This window comes from Taurulus bubalis (assembly GCF_910589615.1).
Source record: "Taurulus bubalis genome assembly, chromosome: 8".
NCBI classification, from domain to species: Eukaryota; Metazoa; Chordata; class Actinopteri; order Perciformes; family Cottidae; genus Taurulus; species Taurulus bubalis.
Window position 1 is genome coordinate 21,382,458 of NC_136596.1, and position 22,641 is coordinate 21,405,098.

General features: G+C 43.1%; 1 protein-coding gene across 1 annotated transcript; it reads left to right on the plus strand.

The window, feature by feature from the left end:
• Positions 1 to 485: 485 nt before the first annotated feature.
• camsap1b (calmodulin regulated spectrin-associated protein 1b) lies at positions 486 to 21,652 on the plus strand (the record flags this gene model as incomplete). Its single annotated transcript, XM_079222629.1, has 18 exons — positions 486 to 651; positions 5,365 to 5,627; positions 9,483 to 9,644; positions 10,868 to 10,948; positions 11,359 to 11,391; positions 13,624 to 13,765; positions 14,030 to 14,169; positions 14,294 to 14,390; positions 14,582 to 14,738; positions 15,399 to 15,484; positions 15,612 to 15,696; positions 16,102 to 18,382; positions 18,551 to 18,687; positions 18,781 to 18,995; positions 19,539 to 19,641; positions 19,792 to 19,904; positions 20,193 to 20,311; positions 21,289 to 21,652. The coding sequence occupies 18 exons, from the start codon at positions 486 to 488 to the stop codon at positions 21,583 to 21,585; spliced, it is 4,677 nt and encodes a 1,558-aa protein (XP_079078755.1). The 3' UTR covers positions 21,586 to 21,652.
• Positions 21,653 to 22,641: the final 989 nt, after the last annotated feature.

Genomic DNA, 22,641 nt, shown 5'->3' on the forward strand with positions numbered 1-22,641 from the left:
TTGTCTTTTTAGTTAGCAGTCGTAGACTAGTACATACTTAATAGTACACAACAATTTTTATGTTGATCGGTTTTCAGTCACTGTAGGCCTAGGTTTATTTAAGTATCAAGCACTGCAAATACATTGTCTCCTCTCTGTCATCAGGCATTCAACATAATGAATGTGATCACGCCAGCAAGGAGGATGCTACTTTGGTACTTATGTCTCAACCACCAGATATAAACCTAATTGACCACAAAAGGGAGGATTAACAGCAGGACCCAAAACAGCACTTTTCTTTATAATGAGCAAATGCCAGATGAGGATTTTTATTTTGTTACTCATTGAAGAATCACATCTATTAGAGCATCTAGACACTTGCACTAACCAGTGAGATTACAATTAACTATATTGTGGGTGGCTAATGTCCTGTTATTTAACTGTTACTCAGCAGTATGTTCAGTATAATTTTGACAGTAACATTATATTTGTTTTTGTTTTTAAAGATGGATGTTGATTTGTGTGCTGGTGGGGGCAGTACCAGGAGAAAAGTGGATTTGGCTGGGGTTTCAGAAGGCACAATGGACGTTGTACCACTGGAGATGTACGACTCATCCAGAGCAAAAATAGCTGCCAACCTGCGGTGGTTGTTTGCCAAAGCCTATGGCATCGGTAAGTAATTAAAGTAACATTCACGCTACACAAATGCTACATAAATTTTAAATCTGTAATGTTACAGATTTAACAGGAAGCATATTTGTGACAACCAAGAGATTGCACTCTCCGCGCCATGTTTTCCTCATGTTCTCATAGTTATTACAGATGTTATTGTTGAAACAATGTGTTTAGTCTTATCCACATACTGCCATCAGAAGATTGTTGAAAGCGTCATTGGCGAAACAGTGACAGGAAAACAGGGAGAAATATGTATGTGTGCACTTGAGCCAACAGTAATACCCCCATGACACTTGGCAACTGAAGCCTCCCTCACTGACTCATCAGATCCTTTCATTCTTGTCGGTTAGCCAGTGAGATTGAACCCAAATCAGGCAGAGTGACAGGCACTGAGGATTAGGCTATATTTGTTAGACCATACTCGGAGCATGGAAAATACTGATCTGCACTTCCAGTCATTCGTACTCCCTGTCAAGATGGTATCAGCATTAGTAACTGAGCATTTAGGCCAGATTCTCGTCCTGTCTCGTCTGTGCTTGCAACAGTTGAGCGTTGAATACAATTCAGGACTTGGATGAGTTTATTTTGTGGATTTTAGGACAACCCTTAAGGACCAATTTACTATCACAGTTTATCGTCTGTTAAATAGTTGATATCATTAGCCCAATTTCGCAGCTAGTAAAGTTTATGATAAGGAGAGCTATATGCTATCTTTTACTATTTTTTTTATTTTTATTTATGCATTGATGAATTTGCTGTGGATGTAAAGTTTGGTAATACTTATGCGAATGTCCCCGCATTAAGAAAATCAAGTCTGTCTTAAAACAATCGTCAGGTGGCCGTTAAAACATTGCAACAGGCATTGCTTGCTAATAATTCTTCATGTTTGTACTGGCCATTAAATGATGATCTAATGTGTTTTCAATATAAATTATAGAGGACAAAAAGCACAGTCCCCGCTCTTTGAAAACTCTATTCAGAAGTTTATCTAACACCATTAGGAAGATTCCTCCGTCATAGTTAATCAAATCAAACGGAAAAGTATTGTGTTTTATTCAGAGGTGTATATGATATTTAGTCTATATACCCTAATGGATATATATGGGATGGCCAAACCATTACAAACACTTCTTAGTTTAACACCCAGTGGTCAAATGAGTGTATAACACAACTAGTGCCGCTGGCTCTGTCGTTGGTAGCGGTTCTGAGCAAGATGCAAAACATAGAGAGAGATGTTTGAACTGGTGGTGGTTGGCTGTTATGTTGTTCTAGCCAGCGAATGTGTTGAAACCTCGCTGGCTAGTTGGAAGTTAATGGCAATGGACAGGCAAATGTAGATTTTATTTTCCTCTTGCATGCACTTTTACTTGTTCTACTAGCAGTTAACTGGCCGTCTTTAGGAGCTCTAGTTGGGGAAAAATATGAAATCCTTAGTGAAATGGTGAGCATGGCTTGTGAGATTCCAGTTAAAACACTCCCTGAGGCTCCCGCCCTTCATATCTCCAGACACTTAAGTGTTGGCAAGTGTTTTAGAAACACTATGAATTATTATATGCCGTGCAGTCCATTGTTTCTTTGTGCATACCTATATATTAACCATGAGGGGGGAAAAAAACTTTGTCGTGAGAATGTTGGCCTAATATTTCTTGGAGAGCCTTTGTTCACATAACACATTTTTAACCTCTAAACCCAGACATGGCAACGGGGAACATCCTGACATCCTGGCAGGTGTTTAAGCTTCCGGCCGAAAAAGTTTGCTCGATTAACATCACAGAATGGTGCTTTTGTTTTACTGCAGGGCTGCTTTTTACCCTTTGGTTTGTTACACTGTGTCTCCTCCTTATCAGAGAAGTTAAGCTAATTCATTATAAATCTTTGCTATTTGATGCACAAGGCCCATTATTTGCTGCTTTGCATGTCTGTTGCATCAGTGGAGTCTCCGGTCAAATCATGTCATTATTTCAGAGGCTCATACAAGCTTTCTCTCTTATCTAATTGTTGCACACTAGGCAGGCCGTAACACCTCTATTTGCTTTACGGTATTTTATAGGCTCATAGTTTCTCAAGAGTTCATACCAAAGCTTGGAGGCATTTGCTTGCTCAGTTCACGGTCTGTCATCATAGGTCCTGGCAATCAATGCAAGGCAAAAAATGTAAGCATCAACGATGCACGGCAAATAAACTTGGGCGGAGACAATGTTCAGTCACAAAAGAAAGCATACATTAGTTCCAAAGCTTTGACTGCCCAGAGGGAGGCAACTCTCAGGTGCGGCCGCAATTATCTTCCTCTCCTGGGAACTGAATATGCTCGGCCCATTTGTTTTTCACCCCATGGCTCATATGGTCGTAGCTAATGCTGCACAGTTGTTTGTTTGGCTTGTGCACTAAATGGCTAACAGACAGAAACAGGGATGTGGTTTCCTTTAGAATAAGTTGGGCCATCTCGTGATGTTGGGCAGAGGGGTTGTGTGGGATTCAGGTGCATCTGATGTGTATTCATCAGTGTGCGTTCACTGTTAAGTCTTTGATCCTGCAGGTCTATGTTTGTATACGTCATGCTCTCCTGTCCCTCTTCATGTACCACAGCTGCTCCCAGCCTGAGCGACAGACAGCCAAACCCAGCAAGAGTGAGCACATGTCATAGTTGCCGGTCCTTACTCTGCTCTGCCCTGCTTGTCCCTGCTTGTGCCGATCGTGTTGTGGTGCTGATCAATCATGGTTGGCTGACTCTGCTGTAGCACATCCTGCGTGTTGCTGCCAAACCCCATCCTCAATGCTCCACCCCATCCCAGTTAGTATGTTTTTCAGCCTGGTTCCCGGTGACAGAAGGGTTCGGGGAGGGGGGTGTAGCTAGCTGCCACACAACATCAGTATCTGAGTAATGAAGTCAAACGTGAAGTCTCGCCCCAACCAGACCCCTTTGTTTTCATACACAATTATTCCCACTGTTTAAATGTGTTTATATACTCCGACGCGGCTCGTCAGGAACGGCCCACACTGCTGCTGGGTATGTTCATAATAGATTTATGCTGTTGTATAATGACATCCTTATTTGCAGACAGCGTATCTGTGATGCCTGTGTTGTGATCTGAGTATTAGCGGCTACTGACATAAGGGCTACATGCTTCATGATGTCTGTTTCTAACTTTTTATGCAATCTCATTCTTGCATCAAAACAAATCTTCATAGTTGCTTTGACAAGGGAATTTGGTGCATCAAACCAAAGGCTCAGAGTTACTATTACAAATAGAAATGTTCGGGACATCCTTACTTTCTAAGCAGGTGACAAGACTGTGATGATCACAGGCAGATACTAAAACAAAGAGAAGAGCAACGTTTTTGTGATTCCTCCCAAGCAAAGGCTGAATGTGTAAAAAAAAAAGAGAAGAAAAACACACCAGGAAACCTCCCCATGATGTTCAACGTGATCTTATGCAACACTAGTTCTGAGTAAAACATTTTTGGGCTATAGTTCATGTTTTAGGGTGGTCCCCTTTTAGTTGATTGGTCGTTTTGGTGGTAGGTGACTATATTGTATTTATTGTATTAGTTGTTTAAATGTTTTGTCATGCTGGATGACTTATATCTTATGAGCACTTGTCTGGTTAACACAAGATTAAAAGTGGTGCTTTTGTGCAATTATCTGTCGAGGAAAAACTGATTTACAGATTTGTTGATTTTAAATCAAATAATTGTTGACAAAATTGTATGAGTGTTAGTCGACCAATACATTCTTTGGTTGAGGAGAAGGCCTATCATGTTTTATAGTGTAATATTCTTTGTCTACATATTGTATACATCCTCACTGTGTTTTTATATATATATATATATATATATATATATATATATATATAATTCTCTACAAAACCATCTGGAAGAAGCTGCCTGTTTTTGTAAGTAATTGCTGACGAGTGGCTCCCTTTATCTCCCCATTCACAGCGGGCACTAAGAACACATCACATACACACATACGGCTTATGCTGTGTTACTGGAGTTAAAGCACAGTTCAAAGCAGATTTAACAGAACAGGTTTTTTTTCTATCACCGCATCAGTTTGTGTTGTGCAAGATTTTGGATGGGTTTTATGCATCATTTTAGACCTATTTTAGGCCTCTGTGCAGTTTACGATGCAGTATAAATTTGGTTTGTGCACGCCTGAAGTCGAGCGCTCCATCCCTCGCCCTTATATGGCTGTGATTTCTGGTTTTGAGAGTGACGTCACAACAGACTCTCTGGTGTAGGTCATTGTTTTCTTAGTTTTAGTGGATCCAGTACTGTTAAGTTACTTCTGGCAAAGCCCACCGCGTCACCTGAGAGGCCTGCTTCCACTGAAGACTCGGCTTAGCTTATTACTTCAGGAGAACATTGTGGAAACGGATCCTTGCTGTGACTTACAAACACAAATGGTCATGTTTGCTCCAAGTAAACTAAAGCCAGCATACAGAACAAATATCACGTAAAAAGTTGTCACATTCCTGTAGCCTGTAGATACTGTAGATGTTTGATGGTTGTAGGCTGCGGCAAACATTTTGGTGTTAAATGTGTTTACCAAACATCATATTCCTGAAACAGTATCTTTATTATATTGTTATTTCACCAGTGAACCCATATGAATGTCTTCCAATCCAGGTCACAATTTGAAAGTTAAACTGCACTTTAGGAGCACATGGCAATGCCTCATAGTTCACCTAAGCACTCTCTCCATTGCAGACCATATTCCAGAGGACTTAAGGGACCCGTTCTACACTGACCAGTACGACCAGGAACACATTAAGCCGCCTGTCATCCACCTGTTGCTGTCCTGCGAGCTCTACTGCCGTGTCTGCGCCCTCATCCTCAAGACGGAGCAGGCGGCGTCTCTTCAGTCCCACCTCTCGGTCATCCAGTCTCTTTCCAGAAAGGGCATATATGTTGTGGAAAGTGACGATACACCGGTCACAGATGGGGACCTGGCCTGTGGGCCCATCAAAATGGTGAGTGGAGTGACTCAAGATTGGGATAGACGTGATGGTGGTCATCTGGAAAATGTTGCAGTTATTAAATTTAACTTGTAGCACAGACTGTCGGAGAAAAAGAAAATAAGGTCAGAAGCTATAATAACATTGTACATCAGTGTAGCTCTTCCTGCTTCTGATGTTTTGTTCTACCACAGTGAAGTCAGTGAAAGAAGCTACTGCTTTTATCTAGATCCAGAAGCACAATCAATCTCCACCACAGGCGTTTGAGCCACTAGGAAGCTTCGCTCTACTATGTTGAAAAAACTAAAACATTGTGTATAGGCATGATATTCAAGTGGCAATTGTTTCACATAACACGCTGCGCATAAATTGTTTTGCTTGATTTAGTGGAGCAATCTCAAGATGATTTGGCCGCTTCCTTATCATTTCTTTATTAGGATTACGAAGTGGAATTTGACCGTTACTCGTCGTGTGAGGACTATACAGGGCTGTGGTGTTATTGTGTTTTGGCAATTTGTTTTCTGTTTTTTGGTCAGACTTTTAATGTATTTATCCACACATCTGTTCTGTCTCCTGTCCACGTATTCATATTCAGTTCTAACAATCTGGAACAAATGTATCTCAATAATATTTTCTTAAAACTACAAAAATACAACAACTTTTTTTTTAAGCTATAGTTTCTTTAGAATAAATTCCTGGTTTCGTCGACTGAATACAAAAAATAAAAGACCACACAAACTAGGGCTACTTAATAAAATGGAAGAACATCCAGTAAAATTGTGACATTGATGTAACCGTCATGTTAGTGAACATCCTCTCTACTGGAGTTTTCACAAATGGAACAAGCTGATACTTCTATATAGTTCATGGAAAAAATACTGTACAAATCCTTATAAAAAATGGGTGCCTGTGCCCTCTCAGAACGAGCAGTTTAATCATCACTGTTAAGAGGGTTAGTCTTGCGCTAATATTTCTTAGAATGGATTTCATTGTTGGTGATATTTTCCTCACCTGCAATTTGGTCAATCTGTTAGGAGCATTTACGTGATGCTGGTACTTGAAACTCATTCCCTTTTGTTCTTGAATGCCCAGTTTATATTGCTTTTTATCCAGCTTTGCTTCCCTGCCTGGTGGGTTGGTTCTACTGACTCTTACTGCTGTCACCAAACGGGTGTAATGCTTATAATATTTTCACAGATCAACTCTCAAACAGAGCAGAGAGTTAAATGTCCTCGATGTGTAACCTACGTACTGTATGTCGTCATCATCTGAGTCAACAGCACTACGTCCGAGCGTAGTGAATGAAGTACAGAGCAGTCCCCCCCCCCCATGCACTCTAGCAATGAGATCCAATGTCTCACATTTTCGCCAAGAGCACTTCACACAGGATAGAAGGAACGCCAACCAGCTCAGACATTTTCCCGACCTTTTTGTTATCATGAAAACCAACAATGGTGTCGAGCAGGCCTCGTCTCTGCAGGCTGTGGCTAGTAAGGGATGTGCATCTGCTTTTCCTGCTAGCGGCCTGTCAAAATAATCCATGCAGGCTTGTGTGGAAGCAGCCAGACACAAAGCCCTGTGAGGGGATGGAAAATCCTGAGCAGGACACCGCTTATCTCTGATAGACTGTTTGTGTGTGTGTGTGTGTGTGTGTGTGTGTGTGTGTGTGTGTGTGTGTGTGTGTGTGTGTGTGTGTGTGTGTGTGTGTGTGTGTGTGTGTGTGTGTGTGTGTGTGTGTGTGTGTGTGTGTGTGTGTGTGTGTGTGTGTGTCTCACTCAGTGTCTCACACACCTTCTATACCTGCAGACACTTCCTCTGCACCGTGTCTGACTCTTGGGGCAACAGCTGGGTTTGTAAAACCTAGAGAAGCTACCCACCCTCTTGAGTCCACTTAAGTGTGTGTGTGTGCACGCTGTTTGTCTGTCATACACAGAGACGGCTCAGGGCAACAGCAGCCCTCTCCACGGGGCTCCACACTGTACTGATGAAGGGCAGAGTGTGTGTTGGGAGAGAACAAAAGATTTAACAGCACTTCATGCTGTTATATTTGCCCATTTTGTTTATTTATTGAGCACTACTTATTTAAATTTGGATGGTAAATATAGTACACCCTTTTTTAAGCAGTTGTGGAAGTTAGCTGTTTAAAGCAACACAAATTTATATGAACCTTTTTTAAGACTTGATGATTAAATTGCTTTTGAAAACATAATAAAAAAAGCTCAGCAAAACAGAAGCTACTGTGTAATTGAATCAAAAGAGCCAGCATAATCTGAGCAGCCTTTAGCTTCCTTTATACACAGTCTTTATCCTTTCTTCATATGCTAACTGTCCCCTGTCCCCAGTATGCACCTTCCACCTAGAAAAATTCCTTGTTTGTGTAAACATTACTGGCTAATAAGCAGATTCTGATTCTATCTTAATATAGGTTTGTCTCTAATTTGTCTTGGATAAAGCTAGCAATATGTTGCACAGAGCACTGAATAAAACAATGGCATGTATGTATTTGCTCTATAATGAAATCAGGTGCTGCATAACCGTGATGTTGTGGACAAGGAATAACGCATTATCAAGATACTTTTATGTAGAATGAGTTTCAGAAAAAGAGGTCGGCGACTAGCAAAATTGTGTTTTTCCAGCTAGGACAAAGATTTATTAGTATTTGGCCTGTGTTAATTCCCTGGCTATTAAGAAGGATTTCTTTTGTACTGGCAGGAACCAGGTGTTCGGCCACTTGGGGTGGGGATATACCCCTGCCGGGCCTCTTGATTTCATTATGATATAGAGAACGGGTTTAAGGGCAGACACCCATTGTGCTAAATGAAAGGCGTCACCTTTGATTAAACCGTGGCAGGTTATTTCAAGCTAACACAATTGTCCTACTAGAGTTCTGAATAAGACAGCATCCTGATCTATTAATCTTATTAATTTGGCCACACTCGGTAGTGACTGTTTCATCCCAGAATCCACTGGTCACTGTTTTTATGACATAGTATGACCTTCAAATGACTTTCACTTTTTATGAGAAGAGATACACACTAAATACACTTTCACTGTTTTAGCATGTTCTCATTTTCTGGAATTTTGAAGTCATCATGTACATTAGATTTGGGTTAGGTGATGTGATGATATTTACTGTCCAGCCTCCCAATATTGCAATCCTTCGAATCCAGCTAGCTGGGTAATGTGATGTGGGCAGACATGAAGGAGAGAGAAGTTGTAAATACAGAGCAGGGGGAGGCATCCCAGCCAACCCAAGATGAGAGAGAACTATAATTACCAGACATTTGCATACTTTATTTTGACAGTGTTTGTCAGCTTTTTGAAGTAAAAGCTAGGGAAATCCTGCAGGATAAGTTATATTGCACTGGCTGAGGTCTGTCTAGTATTTATTTGCGCCTGTAAAACTTTAAATTATTGTTCTCAGGAACTGTAAAGCTCTATTTGGAAATAATTTTAGTTTTACTGTTTTGAGTCTTGTTATTAACTTGAGTGTTGTGCGAAGCAGTTTTTTTGGATTGGAAGTTCCAAAAAAAGAAGAACATTGTAAGATGTGATGAAGACTGGTATGGTTATTTTAAACCATTTCTTCATTCAATACACGGCAATAAACATATTTTATATATATACTATTGACATGGTATAAAATGACATGTACCGTGATAGAAGATTTTGGCCATATCACTCTCCCCTACATTAGATCATATTCCAATCCACGCTCATAATCTCAATATGTGTATTGTGTTTTTTTATGTAAATCTGCATTAGATTGCAATTTCATCTTATTTGCTGCTAGCTTTAATATTAATTGTATTGGAAACCAGGAAAAGTCCAATTAAATTAATTTGTCCTCTGTTTCTACTTCTCACCCAGAGTGCTCACATCCCAATGATTGATGCCCTCATGATGGCTTACACAGTGGAGATGATCAGCATCGAGAAAGTCGTGGCTTCTGTCAAGCGCTACTCTACCTTCAGTGCCTCCAAGGAGCTGCCCTTTGACCTGGAGGACGCTATGGTCTTCTGGATCAACAAGGTTGGCACACACACACACACACACACACACACACACACACACACACACACACACACACACACACACACACACACACACCACACCACACCACACCACACCACACACGCTGTGCATATACAACTTGAAAGTTGAACTCAATGCAGATCTGTGCCAGGTGTGTTTGGAACTACTGCTGTGTTGTGTGATTGAATACACCCCACAAGTAGGGTAACCTCTCGTCTAGACATTAATGGGAGTAAGGCGTCCTAAACACACTTTAGTCAAACAAACAAAAAAACGTATGCAGGCAATCAGCTAGAAGTTGTGTTTCCTTTCCAGGCTCCTCCAGTGCGCAAGATACTGAACACCCTGTTGGCATGTCGCGAAAGTGCCTTTAGTGGTTGGAGGAATAGAAAGTGGAAAGCCGCCATATAAATGTCAGTTCATTTACCATATTTACAAACTTTTCACAGCAACAGAGTTCCATACATCTTCCAGTCCGGCCTTTTTACTCCGTAAATGTCAATCTGATTATGACCCTAGGCTGCCGCTCAGCACCATGGGATATGAATAGTCTGCTTCTTTTTCACGCTGACATTATAGGCAATAGTGGCCCACTTGTTTTCTTGAGGCCTGCATGTCACTGTTGCTCGGAGAGGAGTGTCGATCTGGTGTACACACAAGAGGAGCAGGCTCATGTTGCACTCATCTTTCAATGAGTTGAAAGCCTGAGGCTGCGAAAGCCGTCAGGCAGACTGTCCATTAATCACCATTATGTCCCACACCATCACTGCTTGGGTGTATGGTTTTTTTTCATTCCCAAGTGGGAGAATAAAAGATCATCATTTTGATGAATCTATTAATTGTTGAGTCTATAAAATGTGTCCATCAACATGGACACATCAAATAACCCCACAAGTAAATTGTTGTAAAATTCAAAGAATTTGTGCTATGAGGAAGAGCTGTGATCTGTCTGTCCTCTCACTGAGCTGTCAGTCTGATCTGATACAGAAACATGCCTCAAGGAAGAAGAACAAAAACACATAAAAACAAGTAACCTTCCAAAATAAGGTTAAGAGCAGAAGATACATCTCATGACTGAACTGTTGCATGTACACAGAGCTACACTAGCAGGTTACTGCAGAGCATGTACACACATCCTTCAATCATCTGGGTTATCTGGTTTCTTTGAGTAAGCTGTTTTCGTATTTGTTGGACTACATGTAAACTCATTTCTTCTGCAGGTGAACATGAAGATGAGGGAGATTACAGAAAGGGAGCACAAAGTCAAGCACCACCCCCTGGAATCCCCCAGCCACCAAAAGGTAAAGCCACTTTCTGTGTCTTCCAGTTGCTTCTTCTACAGGAGAGAAATCTTTAGGGGAAGAAAATAACAACAAGAAAAAAAAACAGAGCTAAAATGACAAACACATTTCTGCCAGTAGCGTCATATTTCTGGCTCTTGGGAACTTCTAGAATTAACTCTTTTTTTATCAAAAAACATTGGTCCTGGTATCATCGCCACAAAATAGTTTGGTTCAAGACAAGATCCTTAGTTTTGATGAGGAATGTTTCATCCTGCTGGCTTTTTGGAGTTGTTCTGACCTTGCTCTCCTTTTCTCTGTTTACACCGGAAGCAGATCCGATCCTTTTGTCTCCTCTGACCTGTTAATCTCTCTGCTCCTGTTCCTCATCTGTCCTTCCCTACCCTCTCTTATCCCTGCAAACGGGATAGTCCCCCTCCAAATGGTATTGGAAGCTAGTCCCTGTAAGTTGGATGCCAGCCCTCCCACCCCCATAACCCCATTGTCTTTCCTCTTTCCCCCTTGCACGAGTAGTACTGTGTTGATGTGCGCGCACACTCCACCATGGCTCATTCAAGCTCATTCTGTGCTGCTTGTAGCCAGTGTCAGCGAGGAGGAGAAAGCTGAAAGTTTTCTTTTTTGTTTCTTTTTGTTTTGTTCCCTCGTGGCAAACATGTCACCCAGGTGTAAGGTTCCTCTTGCCTTTTGTGAAGTGATCAAAAGATATTCCTTCAGCTACGCAATGTGTGCTACTTCATTTCAAGCTCAAATACGCCATGTGGATCTGCTGTGCGTGTGTGTGGTATTTGCTTGCCCAGTGAGGAAATCCATGCCTACACCTCTCCTTTGCTTTGCAGTCCCATCCCTGGCCACCTTCCTCTCACTGATCTGCTTTGTCATTCCCCCTCCGGTCTCTCTCTTCTGCTCTCACACACTTGTTTCCTCTGAGTGCACACGGTCGCCTCTGACGGTATCTCTGCTCTCTTGTGTGTGTGTCAGCCTGATGTCATGCACGAGCTGGCCCACTGCATGCTGGAGTCAGAGGAGCTCCTAGAAGCGGTACAGTGTTCCCTCTTTGTCAGGAGGAGTTCCTTTTTATGTAGAACTTATTTTGTAGTGTAGTTCCTGAAGTTTGGTTGGTAGTTTCACCTGTGACTTGTGATAAAAGCGGCCTTAGTGCAGTCGGTCTCATTTTGTGGAACGGCCTCCCAATACACTGTAGATGGGTCTGAATAAATGTTGAGAAAATGCTGTACATGTTGCAAGTTTAGGATAAGTATGTATCTTTTTAGCTGCTCGGCTTTGTTGTGCTGTAATCTTCTTAAATCGTGCATCGTCGTCTCATAGCTTCTGTGCTAGGCTTTGCCTTCTACTGTATGATTAGTTTGTGTTTAAAATAAAGCTTTAATCTCTTTTATTAAAGGGTTCCTTTTAGAAATATGTTTTTCAAAGAATTGTGACTAAGATGCATACTGAGCAAATTAAATTGTGAGTGCTCTCTGGCACTATTTCTGAATTACCTCAAACTTAGTTGGATATTTATATTTACATACACACAGTTATTGACATATCTGCGCTCAGCTAATATCGGCTCTGTTGGAGTAATTTCCATTCCTTCATCACGTTTTACAATCATGCAAATATGTCTCTGTTGCGGCTAATTCGATCTGCGTTTCTAAATAACTTTGATTCTTTTTCTCACGGCTCTTTTACAAGTGCTGCAGAAATGTCAGCTTGATTAGTCATTACATACCGAGTGGCGTTCCCAGTATAAGGTGAATATGTTTAAGTCATGCAGAAACATTTTGGAGTTGCAAGCAGCAGTACCAGTCAGTTCAGTCTGCTTTGGCATCCTGTGCACTCTATATTTATGTTGCTCCAAATCATATGTAGGTCTGTAATTGATATCCAGTTTCAGTTTCTATAATGGTTGCACACTATGTAACAAAGTTCAGCCTATATTAGTTGAGTCTGTTGTCCTTAGTTTATTTGTGTATGCTCTATTTGAAAATGCCCATCCTCAAATGCTGTTTAGAATATGTATCCAAAACTAATGCATCTGGAGTTAGAGAGTTCCTGCACTTACAACACACTCATTTCCCATAAGTGGGACAGTGATTACCCCAGTTTCTCTCCCAGACATCTGGGTCACGTGGACTACTTTGACCGGGCTCCTCCGCTATCCGCCTTCCCATTGAGGCCCGAGGAAGGCTGACTGTTCACTGTGTTGTTCATATCACTGCTCTAACACTTTCACCTCCATCTCCTCACAGTTAACCAGGTCTTTGGGGTTCTCCCTAAACTACTTGATCACAAACGGCAAGGTTTTGTCTTAATTTTCTTCTGTAAATTATAGAAAAACCTGCTGCTGATCAGTTAAAGAGGATTATCATCTTATACTATATTGTCAAATCAAACCCTTTTCTTCTTCTTTGAAACTCCATGGGAGAACCTTGATCTGACGCTTAAAAGGCCTAGAGAAAACAAAAGCGAAACATCCATCATCAATATATGCCTTGACTAGTTCAGACGTGAATCTCACAACCAAAGAGATTGCTACCTGTGACGCTAGTCACTGCATTTAGGATGTTTTATGTGGTGTCATTCATTGTTAGTAGCATTGTGGTGTTTGTAGTTGCTGTTGCTTTTTATTTTTTTTCCTCATAAAACCCTCATTCTCTCCCCCTCGTGGTTAGGTACGGTATCGCCGGGAGCACGCTTCAGGCCGTCAGCTGCCCTTCTTCCCTCTGCTGGAAGACCTGATGAGGGATGTTTGTGACGGAGCTGCACTGCTCACTGTGGTCAACTACTATTGCCCAGACCTCATGAAGCTGGAGGGTATGCTGAGCCTGCGAGCATGCACTTTCACACACTTGCAGACCCACATGCAGTTGCTAAATCTTAATTATCAGCTGCCCTCAAAGAAGTTTTCTGTAAACAGCATCAAGCTTTCTCTGCTAACATATTGAATTTAATATCCATGTGTGAGGCTATTTTTGGCACACATGGCTTCCTGTCGCAGTCCAGTCAGTGTGACATTTATAGCCAGCAGGTCATTGAGTTGTGTCCCGATCTGACTCTGCTCCCTGCCTGTCTAACCAGATATTTGCCTGAAGGAAGTCCCCTCCATTGCGGATAGCCTGTACAACATTCATCTACTCAAAGAGTTTGCCAACGAGTATCTGAATAAAAGTTTCTATCTGACTATGGAGGACATGCTTTACTCGCCACTCGTGCTCAAGGTACAACAAGTTTTAAAGTTTAAAATGTAGTACAAAAAGTCAGCCATTATATCAGGCAACCAGTTTTACCAATAAAAAAATGTATTCAAGTCTTTTTGATGTGTTTCTTGTGCCCCTTATGTAGCACAATGTTATGGTGTTCATTGCTGAACTCTTCTGGTGGTTTGAAACTATCAAGCCAGAGTTTGTCCAGCCCAGAGATCTCCAAGAGTTCAAAGATGGTAAGCATCCCCCTTGATTACTACAAAACGTAAATGAATTTAAAAAGGCCCCTTTTTTTGTGTTTCTATTGGGATTACAGTAACAAGTAAATCCCAGTCGAAGTTCTATGTTGAGATTTTCTACTGACGGCCAGTATCAATCACTACAAGTGTTAAAATGAGGACGCCTCTTTTCTTTCTTCTTTATTCAGCTCGAGCCGTAGCTCAGCCCAAGAGTGCCCGCCCATCAGTGCCTATCTCCAACGCCACTAAGCGCAGCTTCCTGGTTAGCCCTGGTTCGGCCGATAACCAGAGCAGCCCTGAAGTCTGTAACAGGTACTTCCTGCACCCTGAAGACTCTGACCCCCTGTAAGTCTTCTCTCACGGTCCTTCTTGTTCCACCTCATCATGATCCTGTCTCCTAACCAGTAACGGTAGCCCTAAACAAAATGGGTAGATATGCAGCACTGTCTGACCTTCATTCTCATGTGCCTCACACATCTAACCCTCTTTTCACCTCACCCAATTGAATGAGGATTTGCACAATGCTGAGATGATTATTGCATTTTGTCTTTGTGCATTGTCACCGCTTGTGTGAAAGTTAGGTTAGGTTAGGTATATTAAAGCTGGAGTGAACGCTCCAGATAATTAGAAACTCAACGCTCAGTCAAATTAATATTAAAAATAATTGCAAGGCAAGACTAGGGGAGGTGTGGCGAGCTCACCTGCAGTTATGCATGCACCGGCGTGGGAAAGTTGTCACAGAAAGCAGGCACTTGTTTGTCAAGGGCATGAATGTACTGGTTGTTCATTTATATGTTAACGTCCTGCACTGAGCAGGGACTTTATCATGCCACTATATTGCCTGTTAAAGTATTTGGCTTTTCTCTGTGTTGAAAGATAACTGTATGCATTTGGTTGGGGACTAATCCCATACCTCACACTTTTAATCTGCTTTCCCAACAGTGTTTCAAAGGCAGTTATGATTTTGTAACTTGCTAAAACTTGCTTATTTTTTTTGGCTTTTAGTAAAGGGGGTCCAACCTTCAGTCCTTCCCATCCGCTCCTGCCCCTCAGACAGAGGCAACAAAAGCAGCAAGGAGAAGATGGTGCAGGTAAGGACAACACTATGTCTATACACCCTTTGGCACCAACAAAAGACAAAAGGTTGGCTTGTCATTATATTATTGTGACGAGCAGCTTTTATACTTATTTGTTGCTTTTGTGTCTGCTTCTGATAAGGACTCAGAAACCGCTCCAACTCCCTGACCCAGATGGACGGACAACCACGAGGCTCTGTGGTTGCGTGGCCCGACAAAAGGCAGAGGTACCTAAAGTAGTTCAAATTGAAACCTTCAATTGTCTAATCTAAATGCTCAAGCAAAAATGTTTATATAATACACTAGCTCTAATATATAATGGATAATTGCTCTGAATTAATTTTTTATTTTTTTTTATCAAAGCAATTATTATTTTTTCCCTCGCTACTGACCAAAAATGTCTGGAGCCTTGCTGTCAATTATACTTGTTAGAAGGAAACACCGAAAGCAGCATAGACTTTGAAAAATGCAACATGGCCAAGGAAATTGCAATCGGTGCATCTATAATGAAAAGTTGTCTTAAAAATAAAAGTAGTTAAATAAAACGTATGTAGGAAGTGTACAAGTTGCAAGTAAGCTGTATATTATGCTAATTTTACAAGCTAGATTTTTCTCATCATCTCTTTCTGCAGACCACTGTCCACGCTGGGCCCCTACATGCTTCATTCAACCGCAGACAGTGATGCAGACATTGCTTCTGGCGACAGTGTGAGTCTGGCTCGCTCCATAAGCAAGGACAGCCTGGCGTCCAACGTCATCAGTGTCACGCCCAAACACCAGACTGCTGTCCACCAGCCTTTACAGGCTGCATTGCGCAGAGTCAACGGCCACAGCCTCCTGGGAAATGTCAACATTGAGGATGTGGAAGAAACTCTGGTGGCAGTTGCGAGGACTGATGCTCCCGTCCCCAAACAGGTTGACAGGACGCAAGCGGCTGCCACAGTGGGACCCAAACCGTCCACGCCTGCACCAGATTGCTTTTACCTAGAACCACTGATGCCTTCTGTGATCAAAACAGCTAAAGAGAAGTCTGTATGTCTAAACAAGCAGGAGGAGAGTGGTGAAGGGTCCCACTCCTCTGGAAGGGGCTCTCTACGCAGAGGAGACGCTTCTACATCGGTCGTTCGTAGGAAAGCTTCCCCCGTCTTGAACCAAACCTTTACCTCGCTAGGTGACCAGGCAGACTTGTCAGAGGAGTCTCAACGGGGTCCGGCAGATGTCTGCCCCATTGTTAGTAGCAGTGTGGACCCCTCATCCAGAGAGCCAGTTGGGGGTTTCTACCTTCATTCAGATTCTGAAGAACCAAAGTCTACCCAGGGCCCAGACGCTGAGCTTGAGGACCTGGACGAAGAGGAAGAGGATCTGGATGAAGCTCTGACTACTAAAGACCCCAACTGTTCCAGGAAAGCCCTTAATGCTGACGAAGAAGAAGAAGAATCAGCCAAACTCCAAGAAGACATGAATGTGAAAGAGCATGAGGACAAAGACATGAACGGTGGCAGCGGTCGCTCCAGCCCCTGTCTCAGCGGTCACTCCCAGGCCAGCAGCATGGCCAGTGGCAGTGTGCGCATGACCTCCTTCGCTGAGCGCAAAGCCCAGCAGCAGCGCTTCGGCAGCAACCATGACCTACGCTCCAGTGCCTCCAGTTCCCAAAGGACCACTCCAGATGGATCAGAGAGCAGCGGGCCCCTGGCTTCCTCCTGGAGGCTTAAAAGGGACCAGAGCCCCTCCTCCCCCATGGGAGGATGCATCCGCACTGGTGATGGTAGCAGCGGTTCTAATATACTGTCTTCTGAAATTGTCCAGCTCCGTATGGAGCTGGAGGAGAAACGGCGGGCCATTGAGCACCAGAAGAAGAAAATGGAGGTGCTGTCAGCGAGGCAGAGGCAGAAGCTGGGTAAGGCAGCCTTCCTGCACATCGTAAAGAAAGGCGGAGCCAAAAGTGACACATTACCCAACCCACTTAAAGTCAACTTCGCCAAAGACAAGCTCAGTGGGGTGAGAGCACCATCAAGTAAAGACGATATGTGTGTTGATGCCCTTAGAGGGGACAAAGTGGTAGCGGGAACAGACCCGCCAGGTGCCTTAGACGTAGAAAAGAAAGAGCCCAGCGGAAGCTTCAATCCAGAAGAAGAGTTGGACTTAAATGAGTGCATGCTCTCCATCGACCTGTTGAACGACTCCATCGGCAGCATCCAGCAACAGATGATGCAGCTGTCACTGCAGCAGGATATGTTGATGAAACAGAATGTACAGTCCCCTTCGGGTGCAACGCCACCTCCACCTGTCACCAGCGACAAAAATGGTGACTCGAAGGGAAAGGCAGGCTTTCACTTTGTGGAGCACCTCTCTAGCGCCGGCATCACTCCCACCAGGAAACCCCCCAAGCTGAGCTCAGGACGGGCCTCCAGGGCTAAACCATCAGAGCTGAAGATAGCCAAGGAGCAGGGCCGGCAGACCTCCAGGACCCTCACCCCCACCCAGAGTGGGTCAGACACATTAAGGCAGTTGGCTGGGGGCCGGTCCCCCAGGACCGAGCAGCCCGACAGCCCCAGGAACCCCACAGCAGCAGAGACGACCGACAGGCCAGGCGCTGGCCACGCTCGGAGCGTCAACTTCCGCCTTCACGACGAGGCAAACATGCGCCTGCCGACCCGCGTGGACCTGAATGTCGTGGTTCCCCCGGAAATGTCCTTTGACGAGTGCCTGTCCAGCACCCTGAGAGAGTCTGACCTCAACTCCTCAGACGGTTCAGGGAAAGAGAATATACCATCAGACGAGGGGCAGCGCTACAAATCCACACTGATCGAGGTCGATCTGTCTGTGCTGAAAGCCCCTGAGGATGATGCTGAGGACACGACGATAGAAGGAGTTGATGGAGAGCAGAAGTCAAGCATGGGCTTCTTCTTCAAGGTAATGAATGCCATTGAATGAAAATGGATCTATTTGTTTATTTAATGTATTAACTTGGGTTTAATGCACTACTTCATGACGATTTCATGAATTGCACTTGTCAATATAAATTCCAATCCAGTTGTTCATGTCAGCAATAAATTCCAGTTTCATGTTTGTGTGTCGTAGGATGAGCAGAAGGCAGAGGATGAGCTTGCTAAGAAGAGAGCAGCATTCTTGCTGAAGCAGCAGAAGAAAGCTGAGGAGGCTCGACTCCGTAAACAACAACTAGAATCCGATTCAGAGTTGAAACGAGACAAAGTCAGGTAACTTGCCCAAGATTAGCATAGGCTGTCGTTCTTAAAAAATAAATTCACAAAAAAGGACGTGCTAACACTGGTGTTTGGTTTCAAAACCAGGCGGAAGGCAGAGGAGGACCGCTTGCGTAAAGAAGAAGAGAAGACGCGGCGGGAGCTGATAAAGCAAGACTATCTACGGAGGAAGCAGCAGGAGATGTTCGAGGAACAAGGCCTCGTGAAGCCCAAAACCCCCAAACTGAAGCAGAAACACAGACCCAAGTCCGTCTTCAGAGAGGAATCTTCCAGCGACAATTTCTCTAAGTGCTCTTCCACACGTAAGATTGTTACATCATTAGTTTGACATTTAACAGTCACATTGTTTCTTAACGCGTGTTCGCACAGTGTGCTTCATTAGCTTTCTCCAACTGAGCTGTGGGGCACATTGGCCAACGGCCAATAATACATGTTCTACGTTTAGTATGCCACCTTGATACTGACATGACTGAGATTCTTCTCCGACACAAATGTGGGTTAAATATCCAATGGATCATCACTGAGGGTTGCCGAGGAACCACTGATTAGTGTAGCCTCATAATTATCTGCAACTGTGCTGAAATAAGGGGTTTAAAATGAAAACATTCACACAAAAAAAGCTTTACTGCATTAAAATGTTGATTTAGAATGAATATGGCAATGCAATGAATGAAGGTTCAAACTAATTGGTACAGCACTAAAATGTATTAAATATAACAACAAACGTGGAGAGGAAATAGAGCTGGGACTTTACGCGGCAAATGCTATTTATTTAAGTGTTTCTATTGCTGAGAAACAACCGAACAACAACAACAACAACAAACCAAACTCTCTGTTTCACATAGCGAACAACCTGAGCAACGACCAGTCGGGCTCCAATCTGTCGCTGGCCTCCGCTGCGACCAACGAGGCCGACAGCGTCAACTCTGGAGGGGCTGGCTCTCAGCGGTAAGTTGCTTACAGATTTTGTTTTGTTTACAATGTTAGCTTGTGGTTAAGAATATTTTCTGTATTGTTTTTTTTTTTAAAGATTTGCAGTTGTTACAGTATTTTCTGTTTACCTAATCAGTCTGTGCCTCCTTTCATTATGTCTTCCAGCTGCGACTCTGTGGAGTCGTTTCCCGGCAGTCGTAACAACAGTCGAACCGCCGAGAGGGACTGGGACAACGGCTCCACCGCGTCCTCCATCACTTCCATGGCCGAGTACACCGGCAAGTGACGTGCACACATATATTATGTTGTCTTTCTCAGCTATTATCAGATATGTTCCTATGATAACTGACCAGTAGTTGTGTTATTTCAGTTATTTATTGATCAGTGCAGAAAAGAGCCATGATCATTGTGTCCTGTGTTGCTTGTGTTTAATTTTTAGAAAATAATTCATGGATAATTGTTTATTGCCAAAGTGACTATTGCATGAGGTGCACTTTAATGTATAGTCACCTGACTATTTGCCCTCTTGCAACGACTATGAGATCTAACTGACTTTTCTCCTCTAGGTCCTAAACTCTTCAAGGAGCCCAGCGCCAAGTCGAATAAGCCAATCATCCACAATGCAATCTCCCACTGCTGCTTGGCTGGGAAAGTCAACGAGCCGCAGAAGAACCAGATCCTAGAGGTCAGTTCTCTGCCAAAATAGTGTTGCATGATATACTGATCCTAGCAAAGTATGGCAACACCATTTAATTATTACTGGTACTTTAATAAGAGCCGCAGCGCTCCGCTTTAGGACCGCATTGGGGTTGGAATCCTGCGGGATCGGGCGGTTTTTACTTTAGTGGAAGGGGTGGTCCTGAGATTTAGTCAACCACTACAGTTGAAGGAGCAGGTCATGAACTTAACGGTTGCACAGAGTTTAATGTTCCATATTCTGTCATTATTTTATTACTTTTCCTGATGTTTTTTTTTTTTCCCGCGGTATTGGTATCAAGATATGTAGGCAAGTTTATTTGTATAGAACATTTCAACAACAAGGCGATTCAAAGTGCTTCACATAAAACCATTAAAAGCATCAAAACACAATGCAAAAGAAAACAAGATTTAAAAACAATGAATAACATTAATTAAAACTTTAAAAAAAGTTGAATAAAAGTTGCAATGCAGTTTAAGAAATAAAGTGCAGTAGTGAGATGCAGAAATTGATTAATATCCTTGAATCTGATTTAATTAAAGCAGGGTATTGCATCAGTCATCATTTTGGTATTGTGCCAGACATGCACCAACTTAATAAGTTGCTTCTGCTAGTATGAGTTTACGTCACACTCTGTTCAAAACAACTGTGACCAGTAGGTCTGACTGTACACAGAAATTCTGCAACACTGCTATTTTGACAACACGGCAGGAGACTTTCTCCGGTCCATGTTTGTGGTACAAAGGAGTCAAATGTACCCATAAAAAGCAACACTTGTAACATGAGTCTGCAGAAGCTGTAGGTTTAACTAGGCTTAATGGACACTTTTGAGGTTGACTAACTCATAAAATACCACACTATACACACTCAAAAGCTTATCTGCTTATGGTAAAATAATGAATCACTACATATTAATTATTATTATTATTATTATTATTACTGACTTTTATTCCCTTCCCCTCTAGGAGTTGGAGAAGTGCGAGTCCAACCACCTGATGATCCTGTTCCGTGACGGTGGTTGTCAGTTCCGGGCGCTCTACTCGTACTTCCCCGACACGGAGGAGATGCAGAAGCTGACGGGCACGGGACCCAAGAGCATCAGCAAGAAGATGATCGACAAGCTGTACAAGTACAGCTCAGACCGAAAGCAGTTCACCGTCATCCCTGCCAAGACTGTGTCAGTCAGCGTGGACGCCCTGACCATCCACAACCACCTGTGGCAGGCCAAGAGAGGTGCTGTGCCAAAGAAAAGCGGGAAATAGCCTCCCCCCCCCTTTCGTCCTAATCATCTTATCCCCACCGTGCTTGTTTCCGGAATAGACTGCATTGATACCCAGAGCCAAGCTCACCGCCATGCTCGGCTTGGGAACTTCGGGAGAGGCCGTATGTATGGACTTGAGGTCCTCTGTAGGTGGACCCAGGCAGAAACGATGGAAAAGGTGTGTGTGTGTGTGTGTGTGTGTGTGTGTGTGTGTGTGTGTATGTCACAGGTGGTCTGAGGGACTGGTGCTTGTAACAAAAAGAGGAATGCCGGCTGAATTTGCCTCTTCCCCCAGTGATCTCAGTGCGATCTATTCGGGTTTCTTTTGGTCCGGCTTGGTTTTTAATACGACTCAAGCATGTGGCATTTCTTCCCCCCCTCTCTCTCGCTCTCTCTCTCTCATATGTGGTGGATGTTCATTTTTTTACATGAAGTATTTATTAGTTCAGCACTGTCATGGTCGAGAGCTCAGCTGCAGCACTAAAGTCCTTCCTTCTCTGCCTCTCCTTCGGAGGAACTCTGACACAAGGAGGAAACATTGGGGAGAATTCTGTCGCTCTTTTCGGGGAAAACCTGAAGCAAAGGACCTTTTTACACCTCTTTAGGACTGCCAGTCTGCTCTGCTGTCCCAGCAACAATCTCTTCCTGCGTGGACTGTCGAATCTGTCGAATCAGGCTGGCATTGCCGAATTTGCCTCACCAGGGATCTCCCAAAAAACATGCTGCTCCGAACTGTCTTCTTCTTTTTGTCACGGGGAGCTCCTCAGCTCTTCCTCAGACATCCGTTGGCCTTTCACGCATCGTGGTACTATCGTCTATTTATTCAACCGCTTTTTAAACTAGACGCTGATCGCGTAGCACTGGATATGTGTATAGCAACAAAAAAAGTTAACCACGGTCAGTTTAAATATTTTTTATTTGTCAAAACATCCTTTTCTGGGAAAAAATGGTTGAGGATAGATTTTCGTACAAAAATAATGTTTTTCTTTTTGTTTCCGCTTTTTTGTTTATCATTATGATTAAAGCAATGTGGTATAGAGTCTGAGCTGATGTTATG